Source organism: Leptopilina boulardi, unplaced genomic scaffold, assembly GCF_019393585.1.
Source record: "Leptopilina boulardi isolate dan_hultmark-lab unplaced genomic scaffold, ZJU_Lbou_2.1 LbouV2_179, whole genome shotgun sequence".
Classification (NCBI taxonomy): Eukaryota; Metazoa; Arthropoda; class Insecta; order Hymenoptera; family Figitidae; genus Leptopilina; species Leptopilina boulardi.
Window position 1 is genome coordinate 212,828 of NW_026137728.1, and position 19,184 is coordinate 232,011.

The window sequence follows — 19,184 nt, forward strand, 5'->3', positions numbered from 1 at the left end:
CTATGTCAACTGTTACTATATGTCAACTGTTATTAAGTGGTAACTGTTACTATGACAACTGTTACTATGTCAACTGTTACTATGTCAACTGTTACTATGTCAACTGTTACTATGGCAACTATGTTACAATGTCAACTGTTACTATGTCAACTGTTACTATGGCAACTATGTTACAATGTCAACTGTTACTATGGCAACTGTTACTATGGCATCTATGTTACTATGTCAACTGTTATTATATGGTAACTGTTACTATGACAACTGTTACTGTGTCAACTGTTACTATATGGTAACTGTTACTATGTCAACTGTTACTATGTCAACTGTTACTATGGCAACTATGTTACTATGTCAACTGTTACTATATGTCAACTGTTATTATATGGGAACTGTTACTATGACCACTGTTACTGTGTCAACTGTTACTATGTCAACTGTTACTAAGACAACTGTTACTATGGCAACTGTTACTATGGCATCTATGTTACTATGTCAACTGTTACTATGTCAACTGTTACTATGTCAACTGTTACTATGTCAACTGTTACTATGTCAACTGTTACTATGTCAACTGTTACTATGGCAACTGTTACTATGGCATCTATGTTACTATGTCAACTGTTATTATATGGTAACTGTTACTATGACAACTGTTACTATGTCAACTGTTACTATGGCAACTATGTTACTATGTCAACTGTTACTATATGTCAACTGTTATTATATGGGAACTGTTACTATGACAACTGTTACTGTGTTAACTGTTACTATGTCAACTGTTACTATATGGTAACTGTTACTATGACAACTGTTACTATGTCAACTGTTACTATGTCAACTGTTATTATATGGTAACTGTTACTATGACAACTGTTACTGTGTCAACTGTCACTATGGCAACCGTTACTACGGCATCTATTACTATATGACAACCGTTAGTATGGCAACTGTTATTCAACACGGAGAGAAATAGATGGTAAGAATTTATGATCTTAAGAAGGTAAAAAGTAGATGTTATCCGGTACCATCATTATGCTACTCGGTACTATCAAAGATGTTACAAAAAGTATGGTTATGTTACCCACTACAATCATGATGTTACTTCGTACAATCTGGATAGTATAACTGATTGAATCTAGATAGCTGTCCGTATATGTAAAATCAAATATGGTACTTGGTACTATCTAGATAGTACCCCGTACCATCTGTTTCTCTCCGTGAACTGTTAGTCAATTTTCACTATATGCATTAATTAATATAGAAATTTTACTACAATTTCAGTTATTTTTACATAACCTGAAATTGAATTTAACTAGTAATTAATTATCTTTAACTAAATGATTCAACATTACAATTTACATTAATGACTAACTTTTCGCTCTCGAATCAGTTATTTTTTATACTTATTCAGAGAGTATTGAAAGAGCGAAGGAAAAAAACTTTTCAAAAAACCAAAATCAAGAAAGAAAATAAAGAAGACCTTAAACATAAAGGGTTGGAGAGACCTTGCATTTTAGAGAAAGGAAAAACATTGTACACGAGATTCAAGAGAATGTTCTTATGTCCAAGGGAAAAAGAAAGGTTATCCGCAACTGACAGAAGAGAAAAGAGACCTCTCTTTCTACATATATATATAGAGGAAAAAAGTTGAAATACATATAGTGAGGAAAGTCAAAAATTTAGAAAAAGTGAAAAAATAGAAGTACATATATATAGAAAAAGAAATATAACAAGTTAAATCCACAGGGAGACTGATAGTAAAAGAAATACAACCGCCTTTATAAAAGGAAAATACTTGGTATAAAAATATATTTCATCGGAAAAGTTTTTGTTTATTTTCTTTTTTTTTTTCATGAAGAAAAATTGTCAAAGTAAAAATACTGTACTAATAGTAAATATAACTTGAAATGTAACTCTATTAGTTGTTGTAGTTATATAATTATTAGATACATTTTGATGAGAATACATAATCATGGAATGAAGAAGACATGAAATATATATATATATATATATAGTGAGCGCTGCTACTAAGGCGTGTAAAGGAGTGTGAAAGAGGTGGTATTATAACGAATGGATAAAGGAAAACGAGCAGCGAATTGTGCAGAAGAGAAATGAAGGACGTTAGAACAAAAGAGTATTAATACTGAAGGGAATATAAGAGGTGCACGGAAAGCTACGGCTAAAGACTAAACAAAAGGGTCTTGAATGCGAATTTCGGCGAGCATGAGGACCAATCTAGAGAGAGAAAGAGAGAGAGAGAGAAAAGGAGAGAGTGTCGCTTTAGCTTAAAAATCCCAAAAATGCCAAGGTTTTTCAAGTACATAATATACGTATCGAGTCTTCCTGGAAGCATGACAATGGGGGTTTCTAATCCTCCTTGGATTAAGGGTCTCGACCAGCATCATCTCGTATGTAGAGAGAGAGAGAAAGAGAGAGAGAGAGAGGAAAACGAGGGAGGGCTTCCAGTAATGGGATCGACGTTTCGTTATGTTACTTTTCCATTCTCATTCTCTCGAACCCTCCTTCCGTGTCTCGATTCCTAGGATCTCTCTCTCTCTCTCTCTCTGTATCCATCCCGCAAACTCTCTGTCTGCCGTCATTCCATCCTTTTCCCACTTTTCTATCTCTCTTCTTTCACCTTCTCTCCGCCTCCGCTATCACCCCCGGGGCTCCGTGTTTTTCTCCGTGTAGCCCCCCATTTTTCATGTTTCGCTGTGGCTTCGTATAGCACCTTGGCTATATAGGCCCCCCTCTCTTTATTGTGAATCCGCGTGGAGTCATCAGTGATGCTTCAGTGAAACACCAAAAATGATTGGCTGAGCAAAGATTTCTATTCGTTTCTTGACAGTGTAGTTGAGACTAGTCAGGCAACAAAAGTAGGGAGAGCTGTGAAATGATTTGTCAAGGCACGTCAAGTTGAATGCTCATTGGCTGAGGTTGAACGACAGACTCCACGTGGAGTAACCTCTTTTCATGCTGGCCAAAGCGATAGCGGCAATCAAGTAGGAAACTGCTTGGGAGTGTATGCTTGCAAATGTGTATGGTATTCACACACACACACACAGAATGGAATGCTTACGTCTCACCCGCTCTGTTTCACATACACAATCGTAATACACGTGCAAACATTCTATCTGTGATTCTCGCTCTTTCTCGCGCTCCTTTCTTCGTTGGATCAGGGCTTCTCGCTTGAGCTCGTCTCTCCCTGGGAGAGCTAAAGGGGACATGGGGTTGGAAAACGGGTGGAGGCGCCATATTTGTGGTAGTGTGGGAAGTGAGGGAAATCACGAGTGGCGAGTGAGAGAGAGAGAATCGCCATAAGAGGGGCGGTTGAGTGAGCGAGAACAGCCTGAGGGGTAGTAAGAGATGTCTGAACCCCCTGAAGTGAGAGAGTGAGAGAGAGAAGGGAAGTTTATGCGGACATCCGTGTCAGCCCGGTGTCGGCCATTTTGCGAAAAACTTTCGATTTGTTTGCACACCGACCAACGGGGGCTAATACTCGCGTATGCCCGGCACGTCGTTACGCTTGCCTCGTTTAAACGACTACAAGACCATCCACTATCCAACATTTTCCAAAACTCTCTGCTTCCAAATACCAAACCCAACAAGCACACTGTTTTGCATATGCGTTTTGACATTTGAAAACTTGTAATACGATTTGCTGTGTTATTATATCCAAAACTTCTGACTTCTAATTGTATTTTTTTTTAAATTATATTTAATATTTATTAAAATTACATCAAATTTTCTTTAAAAAGTTTATCATTACGTAAATATTGAATAAAGAATAACTTTAACATGATTGTTTTCAACAATTATTAGTTTTTTCATTTTATATAAGAAGTTTCTTCACATGACCCTTCGATCAATCGTAAACTTGAGAAAATCGTACTATATACACAACCTCCATAGTTTATCAAATATCTCTTTAAAGTTTTGTTTACCATCTTAGATAGTGGGTTTCTTTAAATACTTGAAAAAACTACTTGAAAATACCAAACTATTAAAACAAGTTTTCTGCTCTTGAGAGAAAAAAAAATTATAGTATTTTTTTTAGAGCAACAACAGTGACATGAAAACAATGAGAAATTATGTTCGATAGATAGTTGAGACATTGAGAATAAAGCGAACGTGGTAGTTCAGTGACAAAGTTGGTTATTAACGAGGTCGTCGCGAAAGCTGTGATTTCGTGCCTTGCGATTTCGGGCTTTTACATAACCGAGCGACTAATTGTAAAGGAGCTATCGCGCCGGTTAATGTTGGTGGGGTCGGACTCTTGTTGTGTGGAGCGGAATGAGTGGAAAGGAGAAGCGGGGCAAGGAAAAGCGACGAGAGCTGTTTGGATGTGTAGTGGTGGGGATATAATCCCCACCACGCTTTCGAGTCAGTCGGTTCGAGACTACGGAAGAGAGAGGATCGTTTGTCTTGTTCCTTATAATAAAATATTTTTCGTTTTAGAGAATCAAGCTTTCTCAAATTTCGAATAATAATTAAAAAAAAACAAAAAGTGAATATTAATTTATTATCATTGGATTATTCAACAAACTCCATCAGGAGAAAGGATTAACGTTATACAGTGTTTCTGTGGATTTTACCGCAGATAAAAATATCGCGCGTGACAAGAGTGTAGTGTGCGTGTTTGGAAAAAAAAAAAGTCGATGTGTTTTTATATTTTATAGAAAAAATTCTAGTATTATAATTAATAAGACCGTGTATAAGTGTTGGTCTTTTTTTTTTTGGTTTTTGTGGAGGAAATATATTTTGTTTTTTTTTTTTTTTTTATAAAAGAGTGTATCTCTTTTTAGAATCATTGTTCGAGAAAGAAGAGCGTCTCTCGTTCTCTCACTCGCACCTTGTGCTTCCACGCTCCGTCGGTCTTTTTCCGAGTCGCCCTTGCGCTAAGGTCTCTTCCTACCTTATCGACGGTCACCGCACGGTTCGTTGGCGTTGTTTCGTTTTTCTCTCATTGCGTGACAAGAGCGGCAAAACCACACGAGAGAAAATACACAGGAGATACAAATTTAAAAGAAGCAGCTAATATTAAAAAATAGCGATTGGATGGCGTATCATAATTTCAAGGGAAATATTACAATTTCCTATCAGAAATTATTGATAAACAAACATCTCTCTTAGCGCTGTGTTTCTTCGCGTGTGTGTGTGTGTGTTTTTTTTTTTTTGTTTCTGGTGATTAGTGACCTAATAGTGTTAGCGCGATGAGGGTATTTTTTGCAAATCGCGTGGTGCACTGATGCAACTTTGGATATAAAAAAAAAGAAATAAAACGTGGCAAGGAAAGTTCAGAGAAAATAAAGGACCGTAGTGTTTTCTGCGGACATAAACAAGGAAAATGTATCCAAGCGCTGGAATAAATGCCGCCGCTGTGGCAGCGGCTGCAGCTGCTAGACATCCGGTGAGTAAATAACTTGGTGTTTTAGTTGATAATAATTTTATTGCGCATTTAGTTTAATGTTGGAAAAATAATTAATAATTTGTTAACATTTACTTAAATGTGGAAGTACAATTGGTAAGTTGATGAAACTGGTGTTTATTTAAGTGTGTTTGCTAGACAATGTGTATAGTTACTACCCGACGGCGGTATTGCCATGTTTAGCAAAGAAACGACATTTCCAGTGAATCGACTACTTTCAGGTATGAAAAAGTACTGTAAACCCTGATGACTCACACTGCGTTCGAATCAATAGATGTTTCAAATTTTTTCCTCCCTCTGTTAATTTATAAATTGTAACGTTAAAATTTGATTAATAATCAAATTTTTGACGAATTTATTGACTTGTATTTACTACTAACTACTACTAACTACTACCAACTTAAATGTTACAAAATAATATAACATTTCTAACATATTATTCTTGAAACTAACCCTTTATTTAAGGAGAATGACTAAAGCAATATTAAGAAATTCGTCAGGAAGAGGTTCTATTCTGGGATTTGATTTTATAATGAGTCTGCTCAATTAGTGCGGTAAGCCCTACTGTAGATCCAGTCCGCCCCATAAACCGCATTCCATTGTCACTGGAGTTGAGTAAGTCTTTTGCCCGCAAGTGGAGAAGCGAGAGAGAAAGAGAGATGGAGAAGATGTAGTTGTAGATACGGTCAACTTATATATGAACTTACCTGAAAATTCCTTGTAGTCAAATGACTCAAGAATCATTCTCTTTAGGTAAATATAAGTTGTTATCTATCCAAGCATCTGAAGATAATTTTTTCTTTCCTTTTTCTTCAAACAAATGTGTGTATTTATATGCAGAAAGCTGTTAACTTTAATTACCACAAGGAAACCTAATCTATCAAAATTAAACGACGCTCTCTTTTCTCTTTTATAATATACAAATATACAATAGAAAATACAAATTGGAGAAAAGTTGAAATTTAATTTTACCCAGAATATGTGATATTGATGAGCTGCTTTTCTTTTTTAAAAACAATTTAACAGTACTTGAGTTAACATCTGTCAGGTGGTGGTGGTGGTGGTAGTTGTTGTATTAACTATATGGCGCATATAGTATGAAATATTTGATGCGCGTAACTCAATCTGGTTTCGAAGTGGACGTGGCTAGATTTGCGTCGAGAACCCCCAGAGTACGTTGGAAATGTTGATCGTGCGGGGTTGGTACGTATACACTGGAGAACATCGAGACACGTGTCCACGCCTGCAAGCATATATACGCACGTGTCCCTTCTCTCTCTCTCTGATCCCTACGATAGGGACTACTCTGTATTTCACCCAATCATCACTGACCACTGAAACGCATTTCACAATGTTGTCTGATATTTCGGACCTTCATCCTTCTCATATATAATAATGGACTCAAATCTCCCTAATTCATTACTTGTTTCAGTTTCTTTAGGAAGCTATATCTTAATTTTAACAAACTTTGTAGAAAGAGAAACTAATTTTATAATACATTGATATTTTTACTTTATTAATTTTTTGAATGATGAAAAATACAAATTAGGTTTTCTGTGATTGAAACTCCTTCTTCAGTGAGGATGATCGTGCGGCATACAAATAATGATTATGGTAATAATCCTGACCTGAGGGTTGTAACCCATGGCAAAGACCCTAAATTCGCTTTATACCGGATGTGGCACGACGATATTGTGTAGCACGTGGATTAATGAAAGGGGTGCGTATCAGTAGGGTTGGTGTTTCAGGGATTTGGTTTGGGGTGGACGACAATATAAAGGGGAGGACGCAAGGTGGAGGGTGTCAGCAATGCCAAGGGGTTGTAGGAGTTTATACATTAAGTACGTATGCCTCCATTAGGTACCTATTATCTTCATGCACTCTACAAGGTTCTCTCTCCAACCCCTCTTTATCTCTCTCCCTCTCTCTCTCTTTAACAAATATTGATACTTTTAATCGGACTATTTAAACGAACACAGTATATAAATATATATACTCTCTTGAACAAATATTTAGAAACCGAAAAAAATTCTTTGTTCAAAAATTAAAATTATTCCTAATAATTTTTGGGTTCCTTTTTTTGAGAATCATGACAAGACAGCGCATAACTCAGTTATAAAGTTAATGAATAACAGTATATAGTTTTGGATGGTATATAGGCAGGTGCTTTTGGTTCATTGGTGTAATAAAAAGCTCAGCAAACGATAAAAAAAAAAAATAGCCCCTGACTTTTTCTGAATCCGAAGCGTCGTTAACTATGTAGTTATACGACAAGCCATAAAAAGTCTGGCGTATTTGCCCTGGCGACGTCTCTCTTTCTCTCTCTCTTGATGTTTATCGACGTCTCCAATATATTTCTTGACTTTCTGTATATCATGAGGCCTGCTGCTTGATCGGAAAACGAATCTACCCGGGGATTCGTAAAACCAATTCGTGGAGAGAGAGAAAAGAAGAACTTTTGCTCGACAACAGCAGCAGGTGCGCTCTTTCTCTCTCGATGCCAATAAGCCTAGGGCCATACCATAGAGATGAGCTGTCTGCTTTGAAATCCCTTTTTCCGCCAAAATAATCCATATACTGGGTACAAAACACAATAGTCATGGACGACAACCCCCTTTACTGAACAGTATATTACTCGAGCCTCAGGGAACTGTAAATTGGTCCTCTAGGACTTGGTACACATGAGGGGTATTTTTTTTTTTAGTGGTTTAGTTAGGTGTCCCCCAGTTTTTTTTTTTTTTTCTCTCTTTTTGAATTCTATTTCATTCGCATAATATTTTATTCCCGTCAAGAGGTCGCATATAAGACTCTTGAGAGAGAGTATTTTTTGGAGTCTATTGTACAAAGCAATTGTACACACAATATTCCCACTGAGAATGTATTGAGCGGAGGAACAAGTTTCCGTCTCCTTGAATTGTCGTTTAAATAACTCTCGAATTACCTTGCATTCCGGCTTCCCTTTCTCACCTTCTTTTTTTTTGCACCATTTTTACTCAACGCGGTCTACCATACCTTGTTTATATGTATAAGTATTTGCCTGAAAGCGGCAATTATTTTCTCTTTCTCCCGTCTTTCTTGCATTTCGGATTATGTTTCAATATATATAGGAAAAAAAAAGAAGAATTATTGGGAAGTATTTACACAAAAGGGAAGGGAGTCGTAGTTTAGGTCTTTTCAAAACAATTCCATTTAGAATGGATATTTATATAAAGAATTTAGAAAAAATGATGAAATTATTTTAGAGTAAAATTTTTGACAATGTAAAACGATATAGACAATGTTTTGGTCGTCGAATTTCTTTGATGCCATTCTCGATTTTCACGGCTCGTTAGTCGCGCTTTTAGATCGTGCGCTTCCCTCTCGTAAACTCGTAAAGGATGCAAAGACTTGCAAATATATATATATATATATTAGACTGGAATGCATTTTCTGCGCGCACTATAATTTGTTCCACTCAACGCATATAACATTCTAACAGTATATACTTTTTTCCTATATTTTTAGTTTAATCATTTATTTATACTTTCAAAGTCAAATCGATCACTAATTCTGGAATTTAAAATAAGTTTTGATTCGAACTTAGGAGTGAATTAATTAAAAGTAAAAAATATATTTTTTTTTTTGATATTTCGAAGATAAGGAATAGATGTTGTGGCAGAAACTTGAAGTTGAAACTGGGTAATTGACCCACGTACCTTCACTTAACATTGAACGTGTTTCGTGCTTGGCTCACTGAAACTCCTTCGTGTTTATATGGCGATAATTACGCCAAAGAGCTTCATTAACTTCTCGAGAAAAAGTATCCAAGGGGTCGAAGAGAAGCCCCTTGAGTTTTGCACTTGGAATGGCATTAATTGGCATTAGGGTTGGCAGTTTGTCGTGTTTCCTGGCCTAAGCGATTCCTCGCCTCTTTTTCCTCTCTTTAATGCACTCTCTCATACATATATACCTATAAAAATACCTTTCGAGATGGTAATTTTTTTTTTTATAAAATTAAGAATTAAAAACGAAAATTAAAAACTCGGTTATAGAATTAAAAATTTTAGTAGTTACAAAATAACTAAATAGTACTATTTTGTCATTGACAAAACCTTTAGTTATCAGAAATATATTTAAAAACAGAAATAACTACAAAGTACAACTTTTATTATTATAAAATTTACATAAGCGTAATTCTTATTTTATCGCTGAACATGAGATATTTTCTTTATTATTTAATTTAACATTTCTCTAATTCACACAGTTGTTTGCAGTGTGAGAAATGAAGAATGTTATTGGTTTTATTGTTGGTTACACTATATATATGTGTAATTTCAATCACGACTTTACAAGGTAATTAGGAATTATTTATCGTTAATAAAAAGAAGGTGTGGTTGGAAAACTAGTAGAAGACTTCTTATCTTTCTTGGTTATAGTTGTAACCATAAATTGTGGTCACACTTGTTCGCATTTTCACTCTCTTTTTTTAAATCCAAGGAAGTGTGTGGTTATGTCATTACTGACTTACAGTTATAGTATTAAAACTCTATGTCATGCACAGTAGCTTGTGTAACAATTTTACAAACACAAGCATATAAGATATATATATATATTTTTCGCGCCCCACTATTATTTACTTTATATTAAATAGAGAACCAGGTTTACTTGAAATTCAACCCTCTTTTCAGAATTTGAATTCATTTCGGAGTGAAGTTAACCCATAAAGTGCACATGTCATTTTGAAACTCAGTAGCTTCTTTTGAATTTGAAAATTTTGAAAATACATTCAATTTCAGTTAAAAAATTTTTTGAATATAAAAAAAGTTGGTCTTTTTTGTAATCTCCCAAGTGCTTTGTATCGAGGAGTATAGTGCTCCAACAGTAAATACACATCAAAGTGCTTTGCCTCACAACTCGCTATTTACTTATCTACCTACTATATATATACATTGTGCGGCATATGTAGGTGCGACATGTAAATGGAAACATCTGTGTTGTCCCAACATTGCTATTGGATCTGATAATCTGAGAAATCAACATTGAATACGCATATAGTCAAAATTACTTTGTATCGTCGCTCACTTATATATTATTCATGCAAGTAGAAAATATTAGTTGGGGGGAAAAAAAGAGAATAGGAAAAAAAAAATAATTTTAACGTATATATATATATATATGAGGGTGCATATAACTCGAGCTCTCTTACATCAAGTGGATCGACGTAAATGTGCACGCGAGTGGGCATGCCCACTTAATGCTTTCACTGTTTCTCTCATTCTCTGTCGTTCAGCTCGTTGATTTACGCTCGTGTGGGCGACCAACGATTACATCGGTGAGAGTGTTTATAATGTGGCGTGTTTCGTGTCGAGACTGCCGTTTGTTGACGGCGCGGCGCGGTCTTGTCGACGTTTTCTTCTTTTTCTCACTCGACTACAAATACACAAAAGAGAGAAAGAGAGAGAGTGACTCAATATGAATTTTGCCCGTCTAGCTTAATTTTCATCTACTTTGAAATTTTAACGACACTATTTTGTGTAAATGTCGGCAAAATATCATTTTGTAGTTACGGAATTTTCTTACATTAATATTCCCTTTAAACGAATAATAAAACAAAAATTCAACTTTCAATATAATTTGAAATTTACGTACAGATTATTTCTATATGGTGAATTTTAAAAAGGCAAGGAACAGCAAAGTAGATATAGAAAAATGTTAAACTTTTGTGACACTATACTAGAGGTGTAAAAATCGTTATTAGAAGCTGTAAACTCAGAGGACTTTGGGTTTGGTTTTCATGAACATTTTCTGTATAGCTATATATATATAGTGAGAGAGCACTTTTCAATGGATTCTCTCTCGTTCTATATTCGTCATTTGAATTCGAAAGCCCCTATAGCCGTCGTCTGGTGCACAGATTTCCACAAACCCATGCTGTGCAAATATTTGCCGGATGTTCGTTCTCGTTTTCCACGTTCGTTCATTCGTCTGCCTGCCTACTGAACATTGGTGCACTCACTCTATATAAGGCTCGTCGTCGTTGTCATGGATACCGTCGAAAAATGTTCAAATATTTGCCACGAATCCCCCGTGCTTTACTCTCTCTCTCGCACTCGCGCCAAAAACCAGTTGGACTTTACTGGCGCGCAACGGTGACTGCTGCATGAATACGCAGTGCATACATTTCGTCTTTACGCTATGATTTTCCATTCCGCTTTTCGATGACTTTATTAGTTAGAACCATATTTGCCAAATCCAACACACATTCTTCATTTAGAGAATGTGAACTAAAAAAAAAAACGAGATCGTCTCGCGTGTACCTCAGTTGAAAAAATTTTATGAAAAAATAGGGAAGAAATTTCGTATTTTAAATTCTATTCTACAAGGTGGAATTAAATTTTATTTTATGAGTTGATAAATTTATCGCATTGTGTCTGAAACAAAATGTAATTACTTTGCCTATACATGTAGTTACAAGGTATGAATCTGGATGTTTTGTAAATACTAGCAAAATTCAATAAACCGATATCTTCAAAAACAGATAAGAATTAAGGATTTTGATTTTAACGGATTTTTAAATGATGCAAAATTATCCCTAACAGATTTTGGGTTAATTTTAGACAAACTACTTTGTGTGGTATAAAACAAAATAAAATTTTCATAAACAGTTGAGCATAATCAGTTTATTTCCTTTTTCTTTAATAATCAACAATTTATTAATTTAATGCCGATACAGTTCAACACTTTTCGGAATGCCTAAACAGTTCAGCAAATTTTGTGTTCGCTAATTGTAAATTCCTAAACCAATTCTTGTATTCCCTGAATACCAAAACAGCATATTTCATTTCTATTTTGAGAAACCAAATAAATTTTAAACACATAAATATTACAATGAAATATAAACAAATTTTCTGTTCTTTAGAATGTAATATACTTATTTTCGAAGTATCTTTTTTTCATATATTTAATAAGAAGAAAAATGAACAAAGGACCATGGAGAAATTCGATATTGTCGTCATTGCGCCCCCTCAACAAGACTGCGAGAGCCGCGAGACTATATAAGAGAGGTGTTTCAAAACCGGTCGTGGTCACGACTTACCCAGAACCTTATCGCTATCTCGCGCGCTACTTCGGCACGCTCAAAACAATACCCTTTTGCGAACGAGCGATTACACGTAATTACAAGGAATAGATTATCGCAGCCAAACGTAAAATAAGACTGTGCAGGCGAAAATAAACAAGAGATGGTATCGCGTCTCTCTCTTTCTCTCTATATATAGGCAACTCATTCATGAGAGTGTATATATATATAGTGGATCGAGAGCGTGAGAAGATATACCTTTTCTGTCGGGGATTATTCCAAGCTAGAAAATAAAGTTATGAAATCGATTGAAATAGAGAAAGAAAGGGGTTTTATAGAGTGTAAAACAGAATCATTTAATGATTTTGTATTCTATATTCTCGCTGTGAATCATATCTCTAAATAATGGATAAGCTATATATATATATATATATAGAGCAAATATGGATGAGATCGGACAGTTTCGTCGAGGTCGTAAACTCTCGGGTTATTCTGACGCAAGGGGTCTCAGCTATCTACGACATCTAATGGCCGGGTAGTACCTGTCGGTGAATTTATCTTTGGCATTCATCTTCCCATTAGCGGTGAATAATTCCACGGCGTTTACGTGCCAATTTCCCATTCACCGCTCGTCTTGTGACTATAAGATGATTGGCCCTAAGAATATGGTGTCGGGAATTACCGACTATAGGACATTCATTAGTTTTGAGGTTCTACAAAGTTTTTTTATATTATTTATACTGGTAAAAAAAGTTTTTTAATGTAAACTTTATTATTACATAGATTCGTTTAACTTTTTGTACACTACTATACTATACTGCAAAAGAACCAAAAATCTTCTATTGCGAATCGTTGGTTAAGTTCAAAATTTTACAAATCCCTGATGAGTGCTTTAAAATTGTTCGTGGATACTTTTATATATTGATCTTTATGTTGGAATTTATAGGTTATTTGGAAATAAAACACGTATAAGATAAAAAAGATAGGAAATTATAACAATTCAGATTTTTTTTAAAGATAAATGAGAAATTCCCTTCTCTTTAGTAAATTGGCAAAAATTATTAAACCATATAACATTAATTCCATTCCGCTTGTTAATAAAAATCTCAAATCTATTGTATAATTTGGTAAAAATCAAACCGAGAAGTGGCAAGAAATGAATGTTTACAAATTTAATTGTAAAAGTTGTCCTGTTAATTATATTGGCCAAACAAAACGCTCATAGAACACACGTATCAATGAATATAAAAATAATAAAAACGATAAATCTGTGGTTCGTACACATCAACTAAATTTTGATCATGACTTCGATTAGAAGAATACCATTATTATATACTTGATCGTGAAACAAATTATGAATCTCCAACACTTCCAATTTAAAACCAAGGTTCTTGTAGGTTCAAGTAAGGTTATTGAATTGGGTGAGGCTAATTTTTAGCTGTATAGGTTTAAACGAAGAAACCGTAATATTTTTTATGTTAACCGAAATTTTGTTACCTATACATTTAGACTCATAAGTATCAATAAAAGGGTAATTCGGACTAAAAAATAAGCCCAAAATTGAGGTGAAAGGAGTTATTTTACGACGAAAGAGGGTGTTTGGGATTCATTTTAGGCTAAAAATACCATTTCAGGAGATTAGAAAAAAAGGCAAAGAGTATGCCACCGTTAATTTACATGACCAATGAGGTTCATGAGAAGGTAGCGCTCCTAGTGTCCACTTTCAGTAATACTAAACACCTTATAATGTCAAACAACTTCCGTTTCTTTGAATATTTTTTTTAAATCAATTAAATTCACTTAACAGATTTCCTTTTGCAAAATTATATATTATATCTTGCTTTTTATTAATTAAATTAATTTTTAGTTAAGTAATTATTATTCTTATTGTTAGTATTATCATTATTAGTATTTTAGTAAGAATAAATAAAAAACTACTAATTCAGATGTATAAAAAGTAGCGGTATTTTTCTTTAATAAATGTATTAATTCAATCTTAATTAACCTATCTCCCTCTCCCTCAAAAACTCATCGAATCCAAACGCGTTTCAAATGATAAATGAATTTTAAAATAAAATATATATATAATGTGGAGAAATTCATCATGTCTCACAGAAGATTGTTTGTTCTGCGTCGACAGAAACAAGGGCTGCACTGTCAAAAGGGAACTTCCCCTTTTTATTTTTCCCTCTCTTTCTCTCACTCTCTCTATATATAACGATTTTTAACGAGCAAAAGAGGGTTGATACTTATTGTTTTGCTTTGGGTATATTCTTATTTGTTTAACGGGCGTTGAAAGTGTTTGTCAATTAAGTGAAGTATATATAGTTGTTAGGAGAGAAGAGTGGATTAACTTTTTTTTTACATCTTTAAGAGGCAACAAAATATCCAATTTTTGTTATATAATTTGATTTAAAATTATATAATTTTTAAAGTAATTTAAATATATTTGAAGCGATTTTGGATTTTTAAATATAAACTTTATACCTGAATTCTAAGCTTTATGTTTACATTTGAATACAAAAGGTGCTTTAAATTAAAGGTGATAACAATTTGGATTAGGAAATTACAATGATAATAAAATCAGTTGCAATTCGTGCATTGACCTGTTAAGACGTGTTCAACGCGAGTGTAAATTTTGTAAATTTAAAATCAAAATTTCCTTTTTTTTGAATATTATTTCTTATTAAAATTATTTTAAAAAAATATATTTTCTTTTGTTTGATATTTTCATATTTGTAATAAATAGCTTTAAGAGTGCCAAAATCTTTTAATTTCGCGAAAAAAAAATTTTTTTTTAACTTTTTTGCCGTTTCAGTAAATTTTTTGTTCCGGGAGTGTTCCGAATTCTTAAAATTGCAATCGCTTAAAATCTTTAAAAAAAAGTATTTTATTTATTAATTTAAAAAACTTGGTTTCCGAAGTGTTTGCAAATTTTTAAATCGCGTTTAGTTCCCGTACTTCTGTTGGAGGCTACGGTTAGAGATACTTTATAAATAGCAGTTACATGCAATTGTTTTTTTTCTACTAAAAATTTTAAAAATATATTTTTTTAATTAGTACCATTTTTACAATTACAAAATGATTATTTCAAATCATCAATTTTGTTTCTTACCTATATAATAAACTTTTTTTGTAGAAATTACTAATATTTCGTACTAATGAATATAATTGTTCTAGTATTTTTGAAATATTGTAAAAAAAAACAATTGTTATTTAAAATAACTCTTTAAGTGTTAAACAAACCTAGAAATTTAAAATTAAGTCATAATTAAATTCGATACCCGCAAAAATGGAATGTTTCTAAAGTTCTGAACGTTCAAATCAACCAAATCATTTTTTAGTTCCAAACATATTCTAAAAAAATTACTACAGTGACAAATTAATTTAAAAGTATCATAAATTGATACCGCAAAAATATCAAATTGACATAAAAATTTGTATCAATTTGACATTTTTGGTATCAATTTAATACTTTTAAATTAGTGTGATTAAAAAAATGATTATTAATGTAATTTTGAACATACAGAAAGCAAGATTTTATAAAAAAAATATTTGAAGTTTCAAAAAAAAATATAATAAACAAATTTTTTTGTTCATTTGAACGTTGAAAACTTCAGGCACATAAATTGAATACGCAATTTTTTTTTCGGTGATACAATTTTTCCACTACATGTATATGTATATGTATATATGTAAAGTGATTGATTTGAAATGAAAATAACAGTTATCTATGCGCTCGTGAAGGGTGAGGAAAAGCGCTCGACCGCACAATTACATGAAATATGTAGGGTAGTAGCAGAGAGTGAGAGAGAGAGAGAGAGATTGTACCACCGTGATGATTTTGAAATCTCTCTCTCGAAATCGATCGTTTGACGTATGTCGTTCTTTGTTCCATTCCCATTATATTCAATGGCATTGAGACTGGTTGCTTTTTGGTAGCGCCCTTCTCCCTCTGCAAGAGAGAGAGAGAGAGAGAGAGAGAGAGAGAGAGAGAGAGAGAGAGAGAGAGAACATATATAACCTAGGGTCGGGGCGTTAAGCTAAATTAACATAAGAGCGTGTGTGCAAACAGCAGCCCTGAGGGAGATCAAGAACGAGGGGAGAGAGAGATAGAGAGAGAAAGGAAGACAGGTTTAGGGGGCCCTTGTTGGGAGTAAGGGAGAGAGAGATAGAGAACGGTGGGAACACGTGTCCCACACTGAGATAGTTAATTACTCGTTTGTGCTAGCGATGGGGTGAGCTTTGAAGAGAGGGAGAGAGAGAGATGCTCCCAAAGGGAGAGATGGAAAAACGTGTGCGGCAGTCGTGAAATACCAACTAAAGGAAGAGAGAGAAAGATGAGTATATAAAGGATGGAAAATAAAGGGAGATAAAATGTAGGTATATATATATATACTGAATAGGAGGCAAAAGAGAGATGGAGAAATCCTGTTTCATCGGACCGTTGAGACCGCATTGTAGATGGAAGGAAGGGGTGGGGGAAGGGATAGCCAAGGGGTGAAGAAAGGTGGAGGCGAAAAACGAGGATGAGGTTAATGATATACATAGGGGCTACCGTATACCGCCGGCGTGATCCCATCTGCGGCTCCACTGTGTCTTCTCTCGTTCCCCCTATTATAATTCTAACAGTACGTGTCTGTACTTCCATTCTCTGTCACCAACCCTCGCATCTCATCATTCTCCTTCTTCTCGTGACTCAGTGGGAGTTTTAAGCGGCTTCATATGTCCTTTTATACCATATATATATGTGTGTATAAAACTTTTATGTAGATTTTTGTTGCTCATGTCCTTTTACTTTCGACTCAACAAACGTCATATATGAAGTCAAGTGCACGCTAAGATCATCTTTTTTTTTTTTGGTACTTACTTGAAATTACAACTGTATATTTAGTTTAAAAATGTACATAATTGCACTTCAGTTAAAGTATAGAATTGAAATTATCAGTGAAAATTAAAATCAGTAGAACTCAAAGTGTTCCACTTGTTTTGGAGTATCACTGTAAAAACTTGGCCATCTTAAAAGTGCAAAAAAACGTCTTGTTTTAAGACGTTTTTCGCATCTAAGACACCAAATGTGTCTTAAAACAAGACGTTTTTTGCACTTTTAAGACGGCTAGTTTTTGCAGTGATATAGTAAAATTAATTCTAAAAAAAATTATGATAAAATACCTTAAAAAAGGGTCTAATAAACAAATTGAATTTAAAATTCATGTTCAATTTATATTTAAAATTCATTTATGTATATTTCGATAAAGATTTGCAATAATGAAAAACATGAGTCATGAAATTATGCTAATAGCAAAATGATTTTTTAATGTATAATCAAAGTGTATATTCTGAATTAAGTTTTGTAATTTATCAATATACAATCTACAAACAAATAACACTCTTGTCATAACTGTTTAATGATACACGATTAACATTAGTAAATTAGAATTTATTATAATTATAGCTATATTTATATGCGCAGATCTAGATAATGTACATCAAAAAGCTTTCTACTTAATGTCTCTCTCTTTCTCTTTCACTCGCTCTAATTTTATTTAAAGTTGACGAAACACTTTTGCCTTTGAAGTTGAAACCCTTCTAGAAATGGTATAATGTCAAAAGCGATAGCTATCTTGGAAGCATTACAAATACACCGTGTAATAGTTGAGTTGCATTTCTATTTTGTCTTTTACCTCCCACACGTATAACTACATTTAAATATTCTACAAACATATATATATATATATACCGGAATCACTTTGAATTTTCTTATCTACTCTCTAGTCTTGAATATAACCGGTTGTTGCCTTTAATTATTATATATTGACCAGAAAACTATGCGTCAAAGACAAGTTCTATATAATGTATTTTGTAGGATAATTAAAAAGTAAATTTCCAGAGTTTATTATATATTATTGGTTTATACATATTTATCGCTACATTTTAATACTATAATAAACCTCGTTGCTTGTTTGTAATTTATTGTCGTTATATTGGTAATTCTATATACGAAATAATTTTCCATTCGATTGTAATTATTATTTATATAATCGTTAATTGGTAATACAAACAATATCTTTAGGAAAATAATAAATAAAATTAATAAATACTCTTTTAAATCTGAATTAATCACTTTTAACTAACTATTTGTTTATTACATGAATTAATAATCGTTTTGACTAATTTTTACTATATACAATGACTAATCAATAGTAGAAAACTACAAATCTATTTATTAATCTTTACTAAATGAAATTAGCAGCCATACTAATTGAAATTAGTAGCCTTACTACACAGTAAAAACAAAATCTGAAACCGAATGTAAGCTTACTTTAATTTTTAACTTATTTTAAGCAAGAAACTTTATTTAATAATGAAAATTAGCTTAAAATAAGAGTTAGTGGTTCTCTTACTATAAATAAGCTTATAATTCGACTGATTTTTAATTCACTGGTCTTAAGTAAAAAAAAGACGACAGTGACTTTTTAAAAGTCTTTACTTGAGCTGGGTGACAGTCCGCCGAGTCTTAAAGTGGTAGTTGTGACGTAACAGGCAAAACGTCTGTTGTGAAAACGCCATAGCGTACGCGTACAGTGAAGCGTGGTTGAGAAATGATTTTCTCGTGTTTTAATTTTGGTTTTATTCATTTATAATTCACAAGAATGGGTTTTTTTACTGGGTTTTTAATATCGGATATTCCAGCAAAGC

The 19,184-nt window shown here is 33.5% G+C and overlaps 1 protein-coding gene across 3 annotated transcripts in view; it reads left to right on the top strand.

The window, feature by feature from the left end:
• The window catches only part of LOC127277798 (protein groucho-like), a 167,666-nt gene that overhangs the window by 25,136 nt on the left and 123,346 nt on the right, over positions 1–19,184 (top strand). Inside the window, exon 1 of one of the 3 annotated variants that reach the window (XM_051299179.1) lies at positions 4,375–5,410. The exons of the other annotated variants lie outside the window; for them this stretch is intronic. Within the exon in view, the coding sequence (XP_051155136.1) occupies positions 5,348–5,410 (63 nt within the window). The 5' untranslated portion in view covers positions 4,375–5,347. Of the gene's footprint in view, positions 1–4,374; positions 5,411–19,184 lie in introns of those variants that run through there. 3 annotated transcript variants of the gene reach the window in all.